Source organism: Staurois parvus, unplaced genomic scaffold (genome assembly GCF_062004578.1).
Source record: "Staurois parvus isolate SC_StPar_1 unplaced genomic scaffold, SC_StPar_1.0 ptg001489l, whole genome shotgun sequence".
In the NCBI taxonomy this organism is placed as follows: Eukaryota; Metazoa; Chordata; class Amphibia; order Anura; family Ranidae; genus Staurois; species Staurois parvus.
In genome coordinates, this window is record NW_028319285.1 from 422,208 (window position 1) to 446,446 (window position 24,239).

At 44.7% G+C, this 24,239-nt stretch overlaps 1 protein-coding gene across 1 annotated transcript in view; it reads left to right on the forward strand.

Annotated features, from left to right (window-relative positions):
• Positions 1 to 24,239, forward strand: part of ARK2C (arkadia (RNF111) C-terminal like ring finger ubiquitin ligase 2C) — a 217,173-nt gene that overhangs the window by 129,504 nt on the left and 63,430 nt on the right. Inside the window, exon 2 of the mRNA XM_089662526.1 lies at positions 20,118 to 20,427. Within this exon, the coding sequence (XP_089518652.1) occupies positions 20,118 to 20,427 (310 nt within the window). The remainder of the gene's footprint in view (positions 1 to 20,117; positions 20,428 to 24,239) is intronic.

The window sequence follows — 24,239 nt, forward strand, 5'->3', positions numbered from 1 at the left end:
GGATATGATCTCCATGTATAATACATAAGGGGGGATATGATCTCCATGTATAATACATAAGAGGGGATATGATCTCCATGTATAATACATAAGGGGGGATATGATCTCCATGTATAATACATAAGGGGGGATATGATCACCATGTATAATACATAAGGGGGGGATATGATCTCCATGTATAATACATAAGGGGGGATATGATCACCATGTATAATACATAAGGGGATATGATCTCCATGTATAATACATAAGGGGGGATATGATCTCCATGTATAATACATAGGCGGGATATGATCTCCACGTATAATACATAAGGGGGATATGATCTCCATGTATAATACATAAGGGGGGATATGATCTCCATGTATAATACATAAGGGGGATATGATCTCCATGTAGAATACATAGGCGGGATATGATCTCCATGTATAATACATAAGGGGGGATATGATCTCCATGTACAATACATAAGGGGGGATATGATCTCCATGTATAATACAGAAGGGGGGATATGATCTTCATGTATAATACATAAGGGGGGATATGATCTCCATGTATAATACATAAGGGGGGATATGATCTCCATGCATAATACATAAGGGGGGGGGGATATGATCTCCATGTATAATACATAAGGGGGGATATGATCTCCATGTATAATACATAAGGGGGGATATGATCTCCATGTATAATACATAAGGGGGGATATGATCTCCATGTATAAATACATCAGTGCTTCATATGAACTCGGTGTAGAGTTATTCCCCCTGAGGTCATCACAGAGGACAAGGGGGCACTCTTTACATCTGGAGGAAAAGAAATTTAATCTCCAAACACGGAAAGGTTTCTTCACAGTGAGAGCTGTGAAAATGTGGAATAGACTCCCTCAAGAGTTGGTTCTGGCCAGCTCAGTGGATTGCTTTAAAAAAGTCCTGGATTCTTTCTTGGATACACAGAATATAACTGGATATAACATTTATAGGTAAAGTTGATCCAGGGAATATCTGATTGCCTCTCGGGGGATCAGGAAGGAATTATTTCCCCTGCAGGAGCAAATTGGATCGTGCTTTGCTGGGTTTTTTGCCTTCCTCTGGATCAAATGTGGGTGTAGGATTATGACTTTTTTTTTTTTCTTAATGGTTGAACTGGATGGACTTTTGTCTTTTTTTCAGCCAGACTAACTGTGTAACTATGAATGTACCAAATCCAACTACACGAAATTTGTTAGATTTCGAAACAAAACAATTTTTTTTGTTTTACACATGCCTAAAACTTGTACATGCTTAAAGTCATTATCATATTTTACATGGCATATATTGTTTGCTCTGACAGCGCGTTTTGTGCATAAAATATGCATAGGCTCATGTGAATGAGATTTAAGCCCTTAGCTCAATCACTTGGAGGACTGTTCACATAATTTTGGCCACAAAGTGTATACGAATATAAAAAAAAACAAGCAATACATCTCTCTAAAATGTTGGCACTCCAGGCCGACTTCCCCTCCCATGGGGATAATGCAGCATGTAATGGTGATTGACTGTTTACGGACTGCAACACCATCCTATAAAATCCCACCAGAGGGAATAGCCCACACCTTTCTAAATTTAAGCTGTCACGCTGTGATTTTTCTTTAATTAACTTTATAATGAATGTATGGTGTATGTATACAAAGTAATCAGTGACGAGCAGTGACTGACAGCCTATGCACTCTGACAGCCAGCATTGACTGACAGCCTGTGCACTCTGCTGTCGGTGTGGAGCCAGCAGCAATGGACCAGCAGAGTCAAACCGTAATAGCAATTTTTTTTTGTTTTATCATTCTGGATATAAACATTTAGAGCACTCTTGTATTCATTTGAAAAAAGATGGATGCACATTATTATTATAGCACATTATATTTCAGGTACTTATATAGCGCTATCAATTTACGCAGCACTTTACATATATATTGTACATTCACATCAGTCCCTAACCCTCAAGGGGCGTACAATCTAAGGTCCCTAACTCACATTCATACATACACATACTAGGGACAATTTAGACAGGAGACAATTAACCTACCAGCATGTCTTTGGAGTGTGGGAGAAAATCAGAGTACCCGGAGGAAACCCATGCAGGCACAGGGAGAACATGCAAACTCCAGGCAGGTGGTGCTGTGGTTGGGATTCAAACCAACAACCCGAGTACTGCCAGGTGGAAGTGCTAACCATTTAGCCACTGTGCTGCCCCATTTTAACTTTTAAAACTGCTCAGGGTACTCTGTTATTAAATAGAAATTTAGCCTGGAGTTGGGTTTTTAAGGTCAGGGATATGGCAGTGCAGTCTGGCAGGAGTGCCCACATCATTTGGCAGGTAGTATAGTTTGTGTTCTGCATCCAGGAACAAATATCGAAAACTGGGCCAAGGCCAATCAGCGGCTATGCGGCTAAACTATCTGCATCACCATCCATACTTTTCTTGACTCCTTGTTGCCCTCAAGGTCCTCGCGCAAGCCTTGCGGACACATTCCTGATCTGAGACCGAAGATGTGACGGTCACAATATTCCCTTTTGCCATGACTGATGATGATAACTTGCTATTGATTTGTATCATTGTAACTCATTGCTACGTCCATTGGAAGAGACAGAATTTATCCGGCTGATATATTTAAGCTTAATCAGCGGTGATAAATAATCCTTAAGATTGCGGACATCTGTTAAATCCGTTGAGTTCATCGCTTTATTTCCCCTGGCTGCTTACGTGAGCAACTAAGAAAACATATAAATCAATGCAGTAATTAAAGCCCATAAATCACTCGATGTGGTCACTTCCGTTGCCAGCTTTGGAGTTATGATATTGAGGTTGTTCGTGTGATTGGAGCTGATAGACAGCCAGAAAAGTTTCCTTCAATCACTGGAAAGATTGCTGTCCAAGTGATAGTTGCCAGTAGACAGGCAGTTGTTCTTTCTTAAAGCCCAAGCTTTGGAGTTATGATATTGAGGTTGCAGTTATGATATTCAGGTTGGAGTTATGATATTGAGGTTGGAGTTGTGATATTGAGGTTGGAGTTATGATATTGAGGTTGTTCGTGGATTGGAGCTGATAGACCACCAGAAAAGTTTCCTTCAATCACTGGAAAGATTGCTGTCCAAGTGATAGTTGCCAGTAGACAGGCAGTTGTTCTTTCTTAAAGCCCAAGCTTTGGAGTTATGATATTGAGGTTGGAGTTATGATATTGAGGTTGGAGTTATGATATTGAGGTTGTTCGTGTGATTGGAGCTGATAGACCACCAGAAAGATGTTCTTCAATCACTGGAAGGATTGCTGTCCAAGTGATAGTCGCCAGCTGACAGGTAGTTGTTCTTTCTTAAAGCCCAACTCATGGAATTAGATGCCATATCCCCCCCTTGCACTACAAGGGTCTCACTGCCAATGAAGTCTATGGGTGCAGGAATAAGGAGTAATACTTACCTACTCATTCCTATAGGCTCCCTCTATTTACGTAACTACTTTCGGGAAGCCTTGCTCCTAGCCACGATCTTGCACCTGTCTTCAAGTATAATGTAGGGTCAATAGCCCTACACTGTATGTGATGAAGCTGAGTGGCCCTCCTCAACCTGTAATGCAAGTGTACAATCCAAACGCACACGTTCCTACGTTACAAATGGCTGTGTATATAAGTCGGTGCTGCAGCGACCGAACAGAATCCGCAAGGGAGAATGTCACCAGCACACTGAGGATCACCAATATGGGTCCAAAAGTGTTCATGAACGATCACATAGTTACAGCAAGGCAACGTTTCGGAGTCTTGCAGGACCCCTTCATCAGGCATGTGGCCACCATCCTGTGAGACTCTGAAACGTTGCCTTGCTGTAACTATGTGATTGTTCATTAAAACTTTTGGACCCATATTGGTGATCCTCAGTGTGCTGGTGACGTTCTCCCTTTCCCTCCTCAATCTGGAAAACCAAAGGGAGAAAAGGGAAGAGCTGCAACTCCTGGAGCAGGGTGCAAGATAAGTAATGCGGGCTCTTTTGCTCCTCATAGACCAGTGGTTGCCAGCTTATGAGCTAAGGGGTCCTCAAATTCGGCCCCTGACATCACCAATGGGCTACAGCTAATGTTCAATATATGCTTGAGAGGACTGTTGCAAACTGCAGACCCAATAGATGAAATGACGGTCAGAGAGTGAGGACAGGATACATATTTGACTGGGGATACGACAATACGAAACTGGGAACATGTTACATGAGCAGGGCCATGCATAAGGGGGTACCATCAGTCTTCCTGTACGGGGGGCCCAGGACAGTACGGGGGCCCAGGCAGCTGGGTAAAATGGAAGCGGGCAGGGAGGGCACTGTGGGGGGTGGGGGCAATTACTTGTACCAATCCCCTGTATGGTTCTCTCTGCAGAAGCTGAAAGTTGGCTTCTTCTCTCCCACCCGGTGGCTTTCAGCTGCTGCAGAGAGAGCCATACAGGGGATTGGTACAATAATTCCCCCCCCCCCCGCACCCATCATCCAGCCTGTGCGCCATACCAGGGGCGGACTGAGAATTTGGAAACTCGGCCACTGCCCGAGGGCCCGGGGTCAGTAGGGGGTCCCATGAGATGCCCCTGGTACCTTTTTCATAGGCTTTTTTGAGTTTGGGCAAGGACACGGGCCCCAGGATCCCCTATTGCCCGGGGGCCCCATGAGTTGTCAGTCCGCCCCTGTGCCATACTTTTCCCCCTGCTGCTCAGGCCCCCCATGTGCCCCTATAGTGCTACCGGCTTCCCTCCTCTCCTTCTCACCGGCAGCTGCAAGCATAAAATATGATCCTTTAGGATGTGGGGGAAGGGTTCGATAATTATGTCACATTTACCAGCCCTTTCCTTCCTGAATGAACACAATGAGTGATCATATACAGTAAGATATAAACATGTAGCGCTTGTAAAACAATAAATTATCGAAAATCCCAATTGATCACATGTAAACTGTGCTAAAAATAAAAAAAAGGTGAAAAATATCATCAAAGTGCTTCAGTGACTTATAGTTCTTGTGAACATGAATAAATAAATAAATGTCCATAAATCTGTGACATTAAGTGAAGATCTATATTCAAGTGATCATGAATAATATTCAATGCGCTGATGAGATATTCAGTAATGTGCCAGAGGTATAGTAAAAATACGCACTCACCAGATGCGTATTTTTAATATGCATATATGTATAACGTATGTATAAGCCAGAGGTCCCCTTTAAGGTGGAATGGATGATGCAGCCTGGAAAATAAATCTCCCTCCTCTGGATCCTATAGCCCTCGGGCCACCGCAGCCGTTGTCACGCAGCTCCACCCTCCCCGGGGCTCGACAGCACCGAGCGGTGGAGAAATCAGACACACAGCATGTCTCTGCCTCCTTCTGATAGAGACTACCAATGACGTGCCTACGTTCAATGGATTGATTAATTCATCCACCTGTGAAAAGCCAAACCGGTGAATGGGTTTTGTAGTGTTTTTTGACCCAAAAATATTTTTTTTTTAGTAAAAAAAAGTCCAAAAACGCCGGTTTGCAGCGTTTTACCACGTTTTGACGCGTTTTTCAGCGTTAGAGCATTTTTACAGCTAAAAAACCCCTCTAGAAGTCCACTAGTCCTGGGTTTTTTTTACCATCCAAAAAACATTTATTACAGTGTGCATAAGGATTTAAAGCAGAACTTCCCCTTTTGGGTGGAACTCCGTTTTAATTGAACAAGCTGCAGTTAGAAGCTGATTGGCTACCATGCACAGCTGCACCAGATTTTGTGGTCTTCAGCTTTAGTAAATCAACCCCAATTACTTTCCTAAGCTTTGCCTCTGTGAATAACTAAATGAATAACATGTAAGAACCCCACTGGGTCTCAAAGTGGCATCTGAAACAGAACAAATACATAAAACAGAATATAGAGGTTGGTTACCTGACGGTGCTGGATAGACCTACCTCTTACCACATTTCCTGGGCAATCAAATTTTTCTAAGTAACTAATCATTAATTATGGAGTTGGTTTATTTCTCAATGACAGTCACACATTTTAATGTCATTATGAGGGAGTGCGCACGTGCATAATTCAGGCGTAGGCAGCAATGCCTATAGAGGGAACCCTACTAGTAGTATTTGACTTCAAGCCTTGGTCAGACTTCATGGAACAACAGAGAGCCAATCATAATGGTGTTGGGAATCCTATGGCATTCTTCACTCTACTAGTTTTGCTTTGATTGGAAAGAAGAGAAATTTGAATTATTTTTGCTTTTTTTTTAATTATAGCTAGCTTAAAGTGTTACCCCCAGACCCTGCATTCACTATATCCGGTCTCCCCGGACCCTGCATTCACTATATCCGCTCTCCCCGGACCCTGCATTCACTATATCTGGTCTCCCCGGACCCTGCATTCACTATATCTGGTCTCTCTGGACCCTGCATTCACTATATCCGCTCTCCCAGGACCCTGCATTCACTATATCCGCTCTCCCCGGACCCTGCATTCACTATATCTTGTCTCCCTGGACCCTGCATTCACTATATCCGCTCTCCCCGGACCCTGCAATCACTATATCCACTCTCTCCGGACCCTGCATTCACTATATCTGATCACCCCAGACCCTGTATTCACTATATCCGCTCTCCCCGGACCCTGCATTCACTATATCTGGTCTCCCCGGACCCTGCATTCACTATATCTGGTCTCCCAGGACCCTGCATTCACTATATCTGGTCTCCCAGGACCCTGCATTCACTATATCTGGTCTCCCTGGACCCTGCATTCACTATATCCGGTCTCCCCGGACCCTGCATTCACTATATCCGGTCTCCCCAGACCAGGCATTCACTATATCCGGTCTCCCCGGACCCTGCATTCACTATATCTGCTCTCCCCGGACCCTGTATTCACTATATCCGATCTCCCCGGACCCTGCATTCACTATATCTGCTCTCCCCGGACCCTGCATTCACTATATCTGCTCTCCCCGGACCCTGCATTCACTATATCTGGTCTCCCAGGACCCTGCATTCACTATATCCGGTCTCCCCGGACCCTGCATTCACTATATCTGGTGTCCCCGGACCCTGCATTCACTATATCCGCTCTCCCCGGACCCTGCATTCACTATATCCGCTCTCCCCGGACCCTGCATTCACTATATCCGGTGTCCCCAGACCAGGCATTCACTATATCCGGTCTCCCCGGACCCTGTATTCACTATATCCGGTCTCCCCGGACCCTGCATTCACTATATCTGCTCTCCCCGGACCGTGCATTCACTATATCAGGTCTCCCTGGACTCTGCATTCACTATATCTGCTCTCCCCGGACCCTGCATTCACTATATCTGCTCTACCCAGACCCTGCATTCACTATATCCGGTCTCCCCGGACCCTGCATTCACTATATCCGGTCTCCCCGGACCCTGTATTCACTATATCCGGTCTCCCCGGACTCTGCATTCACTATATCCGGTCTCCCAGGACCCTGCATTCACTATAACTGGTCTCCCACAGTACACCCAACATGGAAATGCAATTTTAGTAAATATAAACTGCTAAATACCTTTTCTCATCAGCAGTATATAGCAGTCTTGTGACTTCTATCAGTGTCCGGCTGAACACTGGGTTACAGCTTGTAGGAGGAGTTTTCATCCTCCTCTGAATGTCCTATGAGGCTGCTTGACCCCTGACCTTCAGTCTGGGCCCCTCCAAAAAGTAAAAAAAAACAAACCTCTTTAGAGATACACACTAAACTGAGCGTGTGCAGCTTGCCCCCAAGGCTCTGTTCTGTCAGGAGATATATTGGGGACAGTAAAAGAAGGGGAGGATCAGAGAAGACAGGATCAAACAGCTTTTTAATACAATGCTGAGGATTAATCCCTTAGGTTCCACAGTGAGTATAACAAGCATGCTTTACTGCATCTACAGACTGATTGTACTGTTGTGGGTTTAGTAACACTTTAAGATAGAAAAAAGGAAATATAATTTTTGATTTAATTAAATAGCAGATTGGCTTGTGCAGAACTTTTATAAGTTATATCATTTTTAAAAAAAAATAGGAGTGTAGCTGTTCTTTTAATATATGACAAGTCACAGAAGATGCAAACATTTATTAATCAAGTTCCCCTTCGCCGACTTCCACGTGCAGCAGCGCCTCTCCTCCATGTTTCCTGGCTGCCTCCCACCTGACACCCCGTCCGTACAATACATTAACGTGTCTATTAATTTGTCCATTGTTTACTGAGCCTTGACAGCCATTGCGTGGATGAAGATGCAGAGAAGTCACTGATTGAAATCATTTACATGCATTAAGAATGCCAAAATGAATGGCTTTTGTTTGGATGTTTAACTTTAAACCTTCGTGGTGTCGTTTTTAATTCTAAAGCAAACTCCGCTTCAATTAGATGGCGGCAATGAGATTGTGCAAACACCGGAAGAGAAAAGGCAAACCGATAATTGATAGGAGTGGATACCATATATCAGGGGCGGACTGACAACTCATGGGGCCCCCGGGCAATAGGGGACCATGGGGCCCCTGTGTCCTTGCCCACACTCAAACCACACCCATAAAAACCTATGAAAAAGGTACCAGGGACATCTCATGGGGCCCCCTTCTGACCCCGGGCACTCAGGCAGTGCCCGAGTTTCCAAATGATCAGTCCGCCCCTGATTCAGGGTATGTTAGGGTGGTGGTCAGTGAGAAGACTGCTCCTTAGGCTTGCCATATACTTAAAATGTAGGCAATTCCTCCATCCACGCCATTCAGTCTGGTTGAAAATGGATGGACGTCATACGTCAGATACGTCACTTCCGGTCATGCGCACTAGGTGGAACGCACGCTGACCCATAAGGAGGAAGCCATCTTCACATGCCATGAGGCAAGCGTGAGCAGCACAGGCGCTGAGAGGAGGCTGGAACCCGCGGTATATCGGCGGATGTCAGCGGTTGTTCCTGGGCCTCTGTGGCCGTGTTTGGCAATATCCATGAAGGACATCTCTTTCATTCCCTTTATCCACGGCACAGGTGGTGAGTGGATTGTTACAGGACATTAGATATACGGTCCTCTGTGATCAATATGACCTACATATCTTATTGAGTGCAAGCTCTGTCAGTGACTTCCCACATTATTTGTTTCACTACAGGATGGGGACATTATGGTGCTTTGTGTAGGATACAGGACATACCGCATATAGTTCAACAGGCAGAAGATTCCTTGGGATATGTCTTGCTTTTCCTACAAAGGGTGGTGTGTAGTCCACATACAGTGGTGAAGACACCATTTCAAGCAGAGTGCTGCAATCTGCACCTTTCTCCCATCCTGGGAATAAATGGGGCTTATTTCCATTCAAGAGCTTTATGATACAGCTGTTCACATTACAGATGAACGGGCCCCAACCACGTGTGCCGACACAGGAATGTATTGCATCATATATTTGACATTTATGTCTTTTTCCAAACAGGCCTGAGGCTTACTGTTCCCCTCTTCACGCTTATTGTGCTTACTGCATTTCATACATGTGATATACGTATATCCATAGTATAATTTTTGGATTCCCTGTTCGGGATTCACCATAATGATATTGGTGTAAATTCATTATTCAATATTGTGGTATACCTATGGTATAATTTTTGGATACACCTCTTTTGGGAAGTGTTTACCTATGTATTTGTACTACAGAGATATTAGACTCTTGCAGTCACTTTCTCTGTTGCACATACATTTAGACCGGTCTTGATGTCATTTTATATGGTTTTAGGTCTGTGTGTTATTGTCTCATACTGAGGTGATGGTAAACCAGGGCGAATGCCCATATGTCATATTTATATCTGTGTAATAAAGCATAATTTTTGGAAAATTTTCTGAGTGTCACGGTCTGTTCATAATGTAGCCGCTTTTCTGTGAATCTCTTTTCACAAACCCCCTTTTTTTGAACATCTCATGGGGCCCCCTACTGACCCCGGGCCCTCGGGCAGTGCTCGAGTTCCCAAATGGTCAGTCCGCCCCTGTACAGGTGTACCTCGGTTTACGAATTTAATTTGTTCTGCGGGACTTTTCGTATTGCGAAAAATTCATAAACCGAAACACGGTTTCCCATAGGAATGCATTGAAAACCAATTAATCCGTTCCAGAGGTCAGAAAAAAGTAAAAAGAAAGTCTTTTATCTGTTCAAAACTCTTTATAAAGTGTACTTTAACCCCTTGGCACCTGCTCCTACTGGCCCTTTAAGGACTTCAGAAGCTGGGAGGCGGGGCAGAGTTTTAGGGTCATGTGACCGCCATGATTCGCCGTCACGGAGGTCACATGATCGGGAAAGGTCCCGATCGAAAGAGGAGATCTGGACCTTTCCGTGAGTACCGGACATGTGTGCTGGGAGCGCACAGGGCACGCACTCTCAGTACATATGTTTTTCTTAATTGCACGCAAATGTGCGGCCGCTCGGCGTCAAGGCCAAGACGCCAGGAGGCCACACATTTGCGTTCAGCCAGTGCCAAGAGGTTAAAGGCAGAAATACTGTACAGGGACATGATTACAAAAAAATTTGTAAATGCATTGAAAACCAATTAATCTGTTCCAGAGGTCAAAAAGATCTGTTCAAAACTCTTTATAAAGTGCACTTTAAAGGCATAAATACTGTACATGGACATGATTAAAAATTAATTTGTAAATGCAATGAAAACCAATTAATCCATTCGTATTGCGAAAACAATTTGTAAACCGAGGCATTATGTTCATTATGTAGCCCCTAGGCTACATTCACGCCGAGGTTTAACCACGGATAGTTTGCTGCCTTCAGAGACGGCTAGTTGGCACCTCTGGACGCAGCAACACTTTGTGCTATGGCCACATACCATCTGACCAATTAGCTGCCACCAGTTTGCAGTGCGGCCATAACGCAGCAGAAATGCCCACCCTGGACACACACTGTTTGCGCAGGAGCAGTTACATGTAAACAGCAGTGGCGGCAGCCATTTGGGTTGATTTACAAAAGACAAATAGGCTGTTGACCTTGAAAGGGAAGTTGCACTTTGCAAGGGAATTTTCCCCAGAGCTTAGTGCATGTGGTGAAATTTCACTTTGCAAAGAATTGGCAATCATGTACAAGGAAAGTTAAAAAAAAAAGAAGAAAAAAAATTGCTACATGTGATTGGATGAGGGAAGTCAGTAGAGCCTCATCGCATTCACTAAGCTCTGGGAAACATTCCCTTACAAAACGTAATTTCTTTTAGGAAGTCTGTTTGACTTTAGTAAATCAACCACACTGTGTGCGACCAGCGGCATCCATCAGATTTGTACTCTGTACATGTCAATGGGGTTGATTTACTAAACACAAATAGATTGTCCACGTGGCAAAGGCATTTTCCCCAGAGCTTAGTAGATCTCTGCTGACTTTTAACACCCAATCATGTGCCAGTAAAAATGTGTTTTTTTTTTAATATTTCTTGCATGCGATTGGGTATTCTTTGCAAAGTGAAATTGCACACACACATTAGCCTTGCAAATTGCAGTTTCTCTTGCAAAATGAACAGTCTGTCTTTAGTAAACCCCCTAAATCAGCTTTTCTCATCCATGGTTCTGAGGAACTCTAGGGTTTCTCCAGAGGTTGCTGGGGGTTGCAATAAGCAAATTCTTTTTTGCTATCTATGGGGAGGAATGGGGGGGATCCTTCCTACTGACTACAAATGTAAATCTGGCCATACAGTGTTCACATTTTGGCTGGTTACTCTGAAAATTCACCTGGTTGTCCAGCCGTCATACCTTAATTGGAAAATCGAAGGTGCTAGGTGGGAAATTGTCATCTGAACAGTGACTGCATCCAGTCAGATGGTGGGCCACCTGTCAAAATACAATAGCTGCAGCGGGGGATCCATCCATCCATTTTCAACCAGACTGAATGGCGTGGATGGAGGAATTGCCTACATTTTAAGTATATGGCAAGCCTAAGGAGCAGTCTTCTCACTGACCACCACCCTAACATACCCTGAATCAGGGGCGGACTGATCATTTGGAAACTCGGGCACTGCCTGAGTGCCCGGGGTCAGAAGGGGGCCCCATGAGATGCCCCTGGTACCTTTTCATAGGCTTTTTTGAGTTTGGGCAAGGACACAGGGGCCCCATGATCCCCTATTGCTCGGGGACCCCATGAGTTGTCAGTCCGCCCCTGCCCTGAATATATATCGCAATTCTTAGCAGAAGGTTATTGAGACCGAAAGGTTTATTCTAAGTGTTCCTCCATGTTAAAAAGATTGAGAGACTGCTTTATATGGTTCCATTGTTTCATCTCAAACACAAGTATAAAGGAAAAATAATGTTAAAAGCATCATTCTGCTTCAAGTGAACCAAAATGTACTTTCCTTTCTAAGGTGGCCCCCGATTTTATACAGTAGGCACTTCTAAATACCTGTTTTCAGTCTTGGTTTATCTTCGGAGTTCTTGGGTTTTGGGGATTCTGAAGTAGCAGCTATTCTCAACTAAGTTTTTGTCAAAGCCTAGGGTTCCTCCAGAGGTTGCTAATAGTTTCTTGAGCTGTAGTTGATTGACCTCCCACCTGATGATGCCTACATAGTTCCATGTCCAGTGCTACATAGCAGAACCAGCAGCATGACACCAGTGATCTTTTAAGTTGGCATTGTGATCACCTCTGGAAGGGGTGCATTCTTCTCATTGATCACCATGGTAAGGGGTGCATTCTTCTCATTGATCACTATGGTAAGGGCCATTCTTTCCATTGACCCTTAAATAATTGTAGCGGTTGAAAGGTTGCCTTGCAGTGTATCTAAAGCAAAAAAAGCTTGAGCTTTGGGGCAGATGAATGAAGATCCAGATTATCACTTTCGATGGCTCCCTTCCACAAGCACATGCATATGAAGCATAATACTATATAAAGGTAGCTGGTTCTGTTTTTTTTTTAACTATGACACTTTCCATGATAAGGGCTTGTGTTGATGAATTTTGGGCTTGTATTGATGGTATTGGTTTTACATCAGTTTGAGACCCTTCTAAGATCATTCAGAATTCATGGACAGGTCCAAATGACATTCAGTTGACCTCATTCTGACCTGCATTTGAATTCCTTCAAGTGGGTTTTGTATTTTAATGGACATGTATGGGAATTCAAAACCCATTTGACACAAAAGCCATCCACACAGGTCTTATTCATACTACGGGGTTTTTTGGATTGTTGAGCACTTGATAGGTGGTTTTGACCTCAGGCAAGCATTCGTAAAAACAATAATAGGTTTATTCATGTAGAGCTAGTTGTCCTGCGTGTAAAAGTTCATGTTCTGTGCGAATGGCTGCAATGTCCAATGTTTTAGGATATTTTCTCTCCAAGTTAAAAGTTTTTTATAAATACAGAATCATGATAGGACTCAGGTAAATACCACATTATGGATGCTAGATGGAGCTAATGATCATTGGATATAAATACTTATTTACTATGATTGCTAGCCCCGTCTAGTGGCCAAAATGTGATAGTTTTCACTCTAAGAGTGGACCTGCAGAGAAAATAGCCCGATAACATTAAATTTTTCCCCATATTCGCACAGAATGACTGTACATGCGGTTTCACAGGACAAATAAATAAACCACATAGTCTTAATAGTGTGGCCCAGTTTGCACTACACAGTTTTGGAGAGGTGGGTAGGGGGTTAAGGCCTTGCAGTATGCCAGGCAAAAAAAAAATATTGCGTCGTATGCTCCTGTGCAGCTGACTTTCTTGGTAGAATAAGTGACGTCCCACACATGTTTCATGGAAGGGCCTTCAAAGAACATGTCTACTACCTCCACATTTTTGGTTCCTTATCCCACTTCTCTAATCGGGGAAGATACAGATAGGGAGCCGTTATAGCTACCCCCTTTGCATCCTTTCCAATGATCGCCAATTAATATCAAAAACATAGACTTGGATGAATTGTGTAAATTTTACAGGTTCTTTGTGGAATTTCCAGCAATAAGACATCAATAGGGTCAAAGAAAAGAGTACCCTGGGTCTGTAGTAGAGTAAGAGTTCTTTATTCATTATTTCTGTACACTCAAGCTTGGCCATACGGCTTGCAGCATTTTTTTTAGCAAACACCAGAATTATTAGAACTGTAACCTGCTCGTGCCAGGGGTCTGATCTCATATGGCTACATAGCTATCCGAATATTGCCAAAAAATATTGCGTCGTATGCTCCTGTGCAGCTGACTTTCTTGGTAGAACAAGTGACGTCCCACACGTTTCATGGAAGGGCCTTCAGAGAACATGTCTACTACCTCCATATTTTTTGGATCTTTGTCCCACTTCTCTAATCTAGGAAGATACAGATAGGGAGCCGTTATAGCTACTTCCTTTGCATTCTTTCCAATGATCGCCAATTATTATCAAAAACATTGACTTTGATGAATTGTGTAAAATTTCCAGGTTCTTCGTGGAATTTCCAGCAATAAGACATCAATAGGGTCAAAGAAAAGAGCACCCTGGGTCTGTAATAGAGCAAGGGTTCTTATATTCATTATTTCTGTACAACACAAGCTTGGCCATACGGCTTGCAGCGTTTTGGGTTTTTTTTAGCAAACACCAGAATTATTAGAACTGTAACCTGCTCGTGCCAGGGGTCTGATCTCATATGGCTACATAGCTAGCTGAATACTGCCAAAAAATATTGCATCGTATGCTCCTGTGCAGCTGCCCTTCTTGGTAGAACAAGTGATGTCCCACACATGTTTCATGGAAGGGCCTTCAAAGAACATGTCTACTACATCCACATTTTTTGGTTCCTTTTCCCACTTCTCTAATCTGGGAAGATACAGATAGGGAGCCGTTATAGCTACTCCCTTTGCATCCTTTCCAATGATTGCCCATTATTATCAAAAACATAGATTTGGTTGAATTGTGTAAAATTTCCAGGTTCTTCGTGGAATTTCCAGCAATAAGACATCAATAGGGTCAAAGAAAGATCACCCTGGGTCTGTAGTAGAATAAGGGTTCTTTATTCATTATTTCTGTACACACAAGCTTGGCCATACGGCTTGCAGCGTTTTTTTTTTTCAGCAAACACCAGAATTATTAGAACTGTAACCTGCTCGCGCCAGGGGTCTGATCTCATATCGGAGAGTACGCAGGGCAATGGAGGAGACTGCAGAATATATTTTATTAAATACACCTATACACACACAAAGCCTGGTTATTTATAGAGGGATTTAATACAGCCTGCTTAATGCACAGTATTCTGCTCCAGCGGCTACCCCTAGAGCTCAGCCAGCGATTTACCTATAAATTTACTTGTCATCTAATAAAAAGCATTGGGCAATAATGACTGGTAGCCAGGGGCGGACTGACAACTCATGGGGCCCCCGGGCAATAGGGGATCATGGGGCCCCTGTGTGTTTGCCCAAACTCAAACCACACCCAAAAAAGCCTATGAAAGGTACCAGGGGCATCTCATGGGACCCCTTACTAACCCCGGGCCCTTGGGCAGTACCTGACTTTCCGAATGGTCAGTCTGCCCCTGCTGGTAGCAAGAGAACATTAACCGCTTGCCTACCGAGACCAGTTTTAATTTTTTGCACACGTTAAAATCTGCATTGTTTGTTAGAAATGACTTAACCCCCCCCCCCCCAAATATTATATATTTTCTGAAAGCAGAGGCCCTGGAGAATAAAATGGAGGCTATTGCAATTTTTTTCATGTCACGCGATATCTGTGCAGCCGCTTATCAAATGCGCATTTCCAGGAAAAAATACTAAGAGTTACTGTACCCACGACAGTAAAATCAGTCTGTATATGCAGTAAAGCATGCTTGTTATACTCACTGTGGGGCCTAAGGGGTTAATCCTCTGCATTGTATAAAAAGGCTGTATGATCTTGTGTTCTCTGATCCTCCTTTTCTTTTACTGTCCCCAATCCATCTGCTGATAGTACAGAGCTCTAGGAGTCACTCTGCACATGCTCAGTTTAGTGTGTATTGCTAGAGAATTTTGCTTTCTCTGAGAGAGTGCCAGTCAGCACTGTCCAGGCAGAGGGTCAGGGGTTATGCAGCCTCATAGGACAGTCAAAGGAAAATGAAAACTCCTCCAACAAGCTTTAACCAGTGCTCTGCTGGACACTGATAGACGTCACAAGACGCAAAACGCAATGCAGAAACGGCTCAAACACAACCTGCATAGGTGTGAAGCCTAAGGCTCAGTTCACACTGCTGCACACTTGGGATCCGACTTGTGAGCCCCCAAGTTGCATGACATGTGAAATCCCATGTTAGTCAATTTATTGGATATTTTTTATAACAAAAAGTCAAAAATATAGTTTTTTTCTCAAAATTGTCAGTCTTTTTTTGTTTATAGCGCAAAAAAAATAAAACAGGCACAGGTGATCAAATACTACTGAAAGAAAGCTCTATTTGTGGCTGAAAATAAATGTAATTTGGGTGCAGCGTTGCATGACATTTTGCACGTTCCTCCCGGTACAGATTTCCTATCAAATGGAGCAAGGAAATCAAATCTTTGGTAGAGGAATAGATTCATCCATGTGCGACTTGTAAGCCCACCCATAGTGACTCGTGCTCGTTGATAAATTGCTCCTGGGTGCGTCCCCCCCCCCCCTGGAAAGTACTGGCAGGGATGGGGGCTTCTGGTCTGGGGGGAGTCGCTGCCCCTTTAACAGTCGTCGCTGAGCCGAGTTGCCCTTTATAAATGGAGCCAAATCATTGTGACAGCGCAGTTGCTGCGAGATTTGTCTTACATCAGCTGCCGGGCCTCGCAGCAGGTGCTGAGCTCCTCTGTGACTTTCTGTGTCGTCTCCTCCATTCACAAGGGTCCTTCTCATGGCAGGCTAAATCAACTGTCGGCGAGAAGGTGGGGGGTGGGGGGGGGCAGATAGCGGGGAAAGGAGTCATTTTCATTCCCGGGCATACATGTATGGATCTGTGATCGGTCTCGGTATGAGCGATCGCATACAAGAGATTCATCATTGAGTACATTACTGAACACACGTGGTATTCGCTGCAAGTACAATGTGCCAAGGAGTGATCCTCGGGTCCCGGGATCTCCAAACCTCGCCAGACGAGGGCCACATCCTGCATTTTACAGATCATCCCCGGGGAAAAAGAAACCTTTTTTTTAAATGAGGGAATAACATCGAAATGAACACGTTTTCTTTTTCTTTTTTTTTTTTCAATCAGCATGATATGATCCGGAACAACAGAGAAAGAACATAAACCTATTATGTGAAATAAAGGTCAAACAAAAGTACAGTCAGCCTGCACCTTTCTCATCAGAGTCCCCCCATATATCAGAGTCCATATCAGAGCCCCTACTTGCATCAAAGTCCCCATTAGAGTTCCCCTAACATTAGACTTACATCAATTTCCCCATCAGAGTCCTCCCCTTACATCAGTGTCCCCATCAGAGTCCTCCCCTTAGATCAGTGTCCTCATCAGAGTTCTCCCCTTACATCAGTGTCCTCATCAGAGTTCTCCCCTTACATCAATGTCCCCATCAGAGTCCTCCCCTTACATCAGTGTCCCCATCAGAGTCCTCCCCTTTTATCAGTGTCCCCATCAGAGTCCTCCCCTTACATCAATGTCCCCATCAGAGTCCTCCCCTTACATCAGTGTCCCCATCAGAGTTCTCCCCTTACATCAGTGTCCCCATCAGAGTCCTCCCCTTACGTCAGTGTCCCCATCAGAGTTCTTCCCTTACATCAGTGTCCCCTTCAGACTCCTCTCCTTACATCAGAGTCCCCATCAGAATCCTCCCCTTGCATCAGTGTTCCCATCAGAGTTCTCCCCTTACATCAATGTGCCCATCAGAGTCCTCCCCTTACATTAGTGTCCCCATCAGAGTCCTCCACCTATATCAGTGTCCCCATCAAAGTCCTCCCCTTACATCAGTGTCCCCATCAGTGCCCCCCTCCCTACATCACAAAACCCCTTACAGCAGTGTACCCATCAGAGTCCCCACTTACATTAGCATCCTATCACAGTCCCTGTTTACATCAGAGTCCCCATCAGAGCCCTCCTTACATCAGACTCCCTATCATAGCCCCCTTACATTAATATCCTCATCAGAGCCCCCCCCCCCACACACATCAGAATACCCCTTACATCAGTGTCCCAACATAACTAGCCCCTCCTTACATCAGTATTCTCATCAGAGCCCCCCCCACATCAAAATACCCCTTACATCAGTGTCCCAATCATAGATGCCCCCCCCCCCCTTTACATCAGTGTCCCCATCAGAGTCTCTCCTTACCATACCTCCCAACTTTTTGAGATGGGAACATCTATTAGTAAAAGTATGTAGGCATAGGACACACCCCCTGCCACGCCCCCTTAAAGGAGAATTATTTTTAACAAAGATTATTTAAGCCCACGCATGCTTTTTTTAACCACTACTATTCCTTTATACTGGTTTATGACATTTACAGATGCAGCAATTTAGAATATGGATGGAAAGTTTCACACTGGAAAACACTGCTTGCGGCATTTTATATACACAGATCAGACCATAATTAGGGACAAATGAGGATGGAAGAGGGACTTTGTACCAAATCAGGGACAGCTAGGAGCTAAGCCGTACATCAATGTCTCCACCAGAGCCCCCCTTATATGTGTATTTGCATAAAAGTCCCCCCCATACATCAGAGTCCTCTTTAGAGCTCCCCTTACATCAGTGTCCCCATCAGAGTCCCCCCTTACCTTAGTGTTCCGGCAGTGATCCCTCTTACGTCAGAATCCCCACCAGAACCCCCCTTACATCAATGTCCCCATCAGAGCCTCCCTTATATCAGTTTTTGCTTTAAGAGTCCCCCCTTAGATCAGAGTCTTCTTCAGAGCTCCCCTCACATCACTGTCCCCATCAGAGTCCTCCCTTACATCAGTGTTCCAGCAAAGTTCCCTCTTACGTCGAAATCCCCACCAGAGCCCCCGTTACATTAGTATCCTAAAACAGGGTCCCCCCTTACATCAGTGTTCCCATGAGAGTCCCCCTTACATCCGTATCCTAAAAAGAGCCCGCCTTACATCAGTGTCCCCATCAGAGCCCCCCTCTTACATCAATGTTCCCATCAGAGGCCTCCTTATATTCTCAACAGAACTCCCCCTTACATCAGTTTCTCCATCAGAGCACCCCCCCACATCAGGGTCTCCATCAGAGTTCCCCTTACATCACTTTCCCCATCAGAGCCCCCCCCCTCTCACATCAGGGTCTCCATCAGAGTCCTCCTTACATCAGTATTCTCAACAAAGCTCCCCCTTACATCAGTTTCCCCATCAGAGCCCCCCCCCCCCACATCAGGGTCTCCATCAGAGTCCTCCTTACATCAGCACCCTCATCAGAGCCCCATCTTATATCAGTGTCACCATCAGAATCCCCCTTACATCAGCCTCCTCATCAGAGTCCCCCCCTTACATCAGTGTCACCATCAGAATCCCCCTTACATCAGCCTCCTCATCAGAGTCCCCCCCTTCCATCAGTGTCACCATCAAGAATCCCCCCCTTACATCAGTGTCCCCAACTAGGAGAGGTGAATACTATGTGCATCAGCTGTGGGCAGGGGCGGACTGACAACTCATGGGGCCCCCGGGCAATAGGGGATCATGGGGCCCCTGTGTCCTTGCCCAAACTCAAAAAAGCCTATGAAAAAGGTACCAGGGGCATCTCATGGGGCCCCCTACTGACCCCGGGCCCTCGGGCAGTGCCCGAGTTTCCAAATGGTCAGTCCACCCCTGGCTGTGGGCCAGAATAGATCTTGTAGCGGACACCATGTTGCCCACAGCCCGTAGTTTGGATGGATTTAATCGATCAGTATTATGAATGGTGGTCTTACACTGATGCAGATATACATTCGATTGACTGGAACCGATCAATAGTATTTCCGCCACGTCCAACTGACTTGCTAGCACTGAAATCGATGAAGAGCTCCCTAAATCGATCGCTTGGAGGGTCCGTGGTTTCAAACTAGCTATGTGATTTTTTTTTTATATATATATATAAATACAGCCCATAGTTTGTCATGTTCCCACTGCTAATGCCAAGACTCTGGAAGTCAGACTAAATATTCAAATTACAAAAATATTGCTGTGTAAAATGTCCTGTTATATCTCTAGCCAAGCAAGGGTGGGTCCATTATTCACCGTCTGGCCTTTTGTTTTCCAGGTGCCCCATTTCAGCGATCTCAGCATACTCACGCTACCTCCTGCCGCCATTTTCACCTGAGCCCTCAACCACAGCTCCCGGACTTCCCCCTGCACCATCACCCGGTCCAGCCGCAGCAGGGCATGACATCACATATGGCTACCGCACACCAGCATAATGGAGCAATGCACCAGCCTCTGCCACCTCTGCCTGGCCTACCGTTCCAAGAGGTGGCCGGACCCTCCTTCCTACCTCAGGCCCTACACCAGCAATACCTCCTCCAGCAACAGCTCCTCGAGGCTCAGCACCGCCGGATGGTGCCACACCACAGGTATGGTCTATGCCAAGCCATGGGAATGAGAGGGACCCAGGGGGAGAGGGGCATGTTACCTCTGGTGCCCCCTATAGGAGGCAAAAGCAAAAATCAGACCCCTTTGCCTGCGATCTGTATTTATATATAAAAATGAACAAAAAAGATGAACAAATAGGCTTACAATGATTTACGGGCAGCACAGTGGCTAAGTGGTTAGCACTTCTGCCTTGCAGTACTCGGGTCGTTGGTTTGAATCCCAACCACAGCACCACCTGCCTGGAGTTTGCATGTTGTGCCTGTGTGGGTTTCCTCTGGGTACTCCGGTTTCCTCCCACACTCCAAAGACATGCTAGTAGGTTTATTGGATCATGTCTAAATTGTCCCTAGTATGTGTATGTATGAATGTGAGTTAGGGACCTTAGATTGTACGCCCCTTGAGGGTTAGGGACTGATGTGAATGTACAATATATATGTAAAGCGCTGTGTAAATTGATGGCGCTATACAAGTACCTGAAATAAATAAATATCAATGTGGATCCAAAGTTGGAATTCGAATGAAAGAGACCCCATCGCCAGACCATTCATTTCAATGAGAATATTCTCATAAGTTTTTATATGAGCATTTAAAGCGTAACAAAAGGCCAGCTTTTTCTTTTTAATTTTTTGATAGAGTTCGGCTAGGTTCACACCTATGCAGGTTGCGTTTGAGCCATTTCTGCATTGCGTTTTGCATTTTTGCACCTGTGTTTTTGGCACGTTTTTGACACATTTTGTATTTATTTTTCTTGTTGCTAGGCAGATTTAAAATGCAAAAACGCATAAAAAAAGGCAGCAAAAATGCACTACATGCTTTTCTGCAGCGTTCCCATTGAAGTCTATAGAACCAAAAATGCTACTTTTTGTGTTCAAAAAAGTCCCTGACCCTTTCCAAAAAAATGCACCGGGTGAAAATACGCAGATGTAAACGTGTCCCATAGGAAATCATGTTAAATGGACTGTACCGCGTTTCTGCAAAATGCACAATGCTATGTTTTGTGTGGCGTGTTTTAATGTGTTGCAGTAAAATGTAATGCAACACAAGATGCATTCAAGTTCATTTTGCATGAGGTTTTTTTTTTTTCATTTTCAGAATTTCCTGTCTCAATTTTGTGAGCTGTGCCTGTGTTTGTCAGACATATAGTTAGAAAAACCCACTAATTAAACCCCATATTGTACTTTTAGTGAGTTTTCAGTGTGCTTTGCAACTGACTATTTATTTATTTCAGGTATTTATATAGCACCGTCAATTTACACAGCACTTTACATATATATTGTACATTCACATCAGTCCCTAACCCTCAAGGGGCGTACAATCTAAGGTCCCTAACTCACATTCATACATACACATACTAGGGCCAATTTAGACAGGAGACAATTAACATGCCAGCATGACTTTGGAGTGTGGGAGGAAACCAGAGTACCCGGAGGAAACCCATGCAGGCACAGGGAGAACATGCAAACTCCAGGCTGGTGGTGCCATGGCTGGGATTCGAACCAACAACCCGAGTACTGCCAGGCAGAAGTGCTAACCATTTAGCCACTGTGCTGCCTAATACAATGCAACATGTGTTTTTACAAAAAATTACAAAAGATGCGGCAAGCAAGATTTTCAAAAATAACAATGCACTGCCCTCTAGAGCAGTGGCCTCCAAACTGCAGCCCGGGGACCAGATGTGGCCCTTTGCTTGCCTTTGCCTGGCCCTTGGGGCACTACTCCACCAACTGTTCCCAATGATGGATCACCATTCCTGCTACTGACGTCAATGGGGCACTATTCTTCCCATTGAAACCAATGATGGGGCACTATTCTTCCCATTGAAACCAATGATGGGGCACTGATGACGGGGCATTTTCTACTCCCACTGGCTACAGTCCAGCCCCCTAAAGTCTGAAAGTAAACTGTCCCTTTTGCTTAGAAAATTTGAAGACACTTGCTCTGGAGCAGTTGTCTCCAAACTGCAGCCCGGGGGCCAGATGCGGCCCTTTGCTTGTTTTTATCCGGCCCTTGAGGCATTCTTCCTCCCACTGCAAGCAACAGTGGGGCATAGTTTCTCCCACTGACATCGACAATGGGGCACTATTCCTCCTATTCACACCACTGATTGGGCATTATTTCTCCTATTTAAACTAACAATGGGGCACTATTCCTTTCTTTGATACCAATGATGGGGCACTATTTCTCCCATTGATACCAATGATGGGGCACTATTCCTCCCATTGTTACCAATGATGGGGCACTATTTCTCCCATTGATACCAATGATGGGGCACTATTCCTCCCATTGATACCAATGATGGGGCACTATTTCTCCCATTGATACCAATGATGGGGCACTATTCCTCCCATTGATACCAATGATGGGGCAATATTTCTCCCATTGTTACCAATGATGGGGCAATATTTCTCCCATTGTTACCAATGATGGGGCACTATTTCTCCCACTGATACTAACAATGGGACACTATTTCTCCAATTTATATCAATGATGGAACACTATTCCTCCTATTGATACTAACAATGGGGCACTATTTCTCCCATTGATACCAATGATGGGATACTATTCCTTCTATTGATACTAACAATGGGGCACTATTTCTCCAATTGATACCAATGATGGGACACTATTTCTCCCATTGATACCAATGATGGGACACTATTCCTCCCATTGACACCAATGATGGGACACTATTCCTTCTATTGATACCAATGATGGGACACTATTTCTCCCACTGACACCAATGATGGGACACTATTTCTCCCATTAATACCAATGATGGGGCACTATTCCTCCCACTGATACTAAACAATGGGGCACTATTTCTCCCATTGATACCAACGATGGGATACTATTCCTTCTATTGATACTAACAATGGGGCACTATTTCTCCAATTGATACCAATGATGGGGAACTATTCCTCCCCCTAATACCAATGATGGGGCATTGTTTACTCCCACTGACGCCAGGATATTTTCTTCTCCCACTGCTCACAGTCTGGCCCCCCGAAAGTTTGAGGGACAGTAAACTGACCATTTGTTTAGAAAGTTTGGAGACCCCTGATCTAGAGCAAAGCACTGATGTGAAAATCTCTAGGCCTCATTCACATGGGTAGATCAGTGCACACACCCATGCACAAGCCATATTTGCCTACATGGGATGTACAGGTGTTCTGTGCATGAGTGTGCAGGCAGTATCGGCTGCACATACATAGCTGCTGGTCCCAATTTGACAGCTGTGCAGGTTGGAGTGCGTGGCCCCAAATGCATGGAACACTTTTACATCCTGTGCAGGCGAAGATGACCCTTCACATGGCTGTATACATAGGAATACAAGGTGCAACTACACCTTGTATGGCGCACAGTCCATTTGCCTTTAGTAAATCAACCCCAATGTTGGGTAAATGGGCTCTAAACTGAAGAACCTAAATGTAATATATCACAGCCAGGGGTGGACTGACCATTCGGGCACTCGGACACTGCCCGAGGGCCTGGGGTCAGTAGGGGGCCCCATGAGATGCTCCTGGTACCTTTCATAGGCTTTTTGGGTGTGGTTTGAGTGTGGGCGAGGACATAGGGGCCCCATTATTTCCTATTGCCCGGGGGCCCCATGAGTTGTCAGTCCGCCCCTGATCACAGCTTACCAGTTCTTATATGTGATGGCTGCATTAGGTTTCTTTTTTTTCATCCTTTTTAATATAGCTTGTTACCATGTTTAATTCTTTTTTCAACCTGGCGATTGTGCTGTAACACACTTCCTGTCCTAGGGTGACAACGATCACTCAATGTACTATAT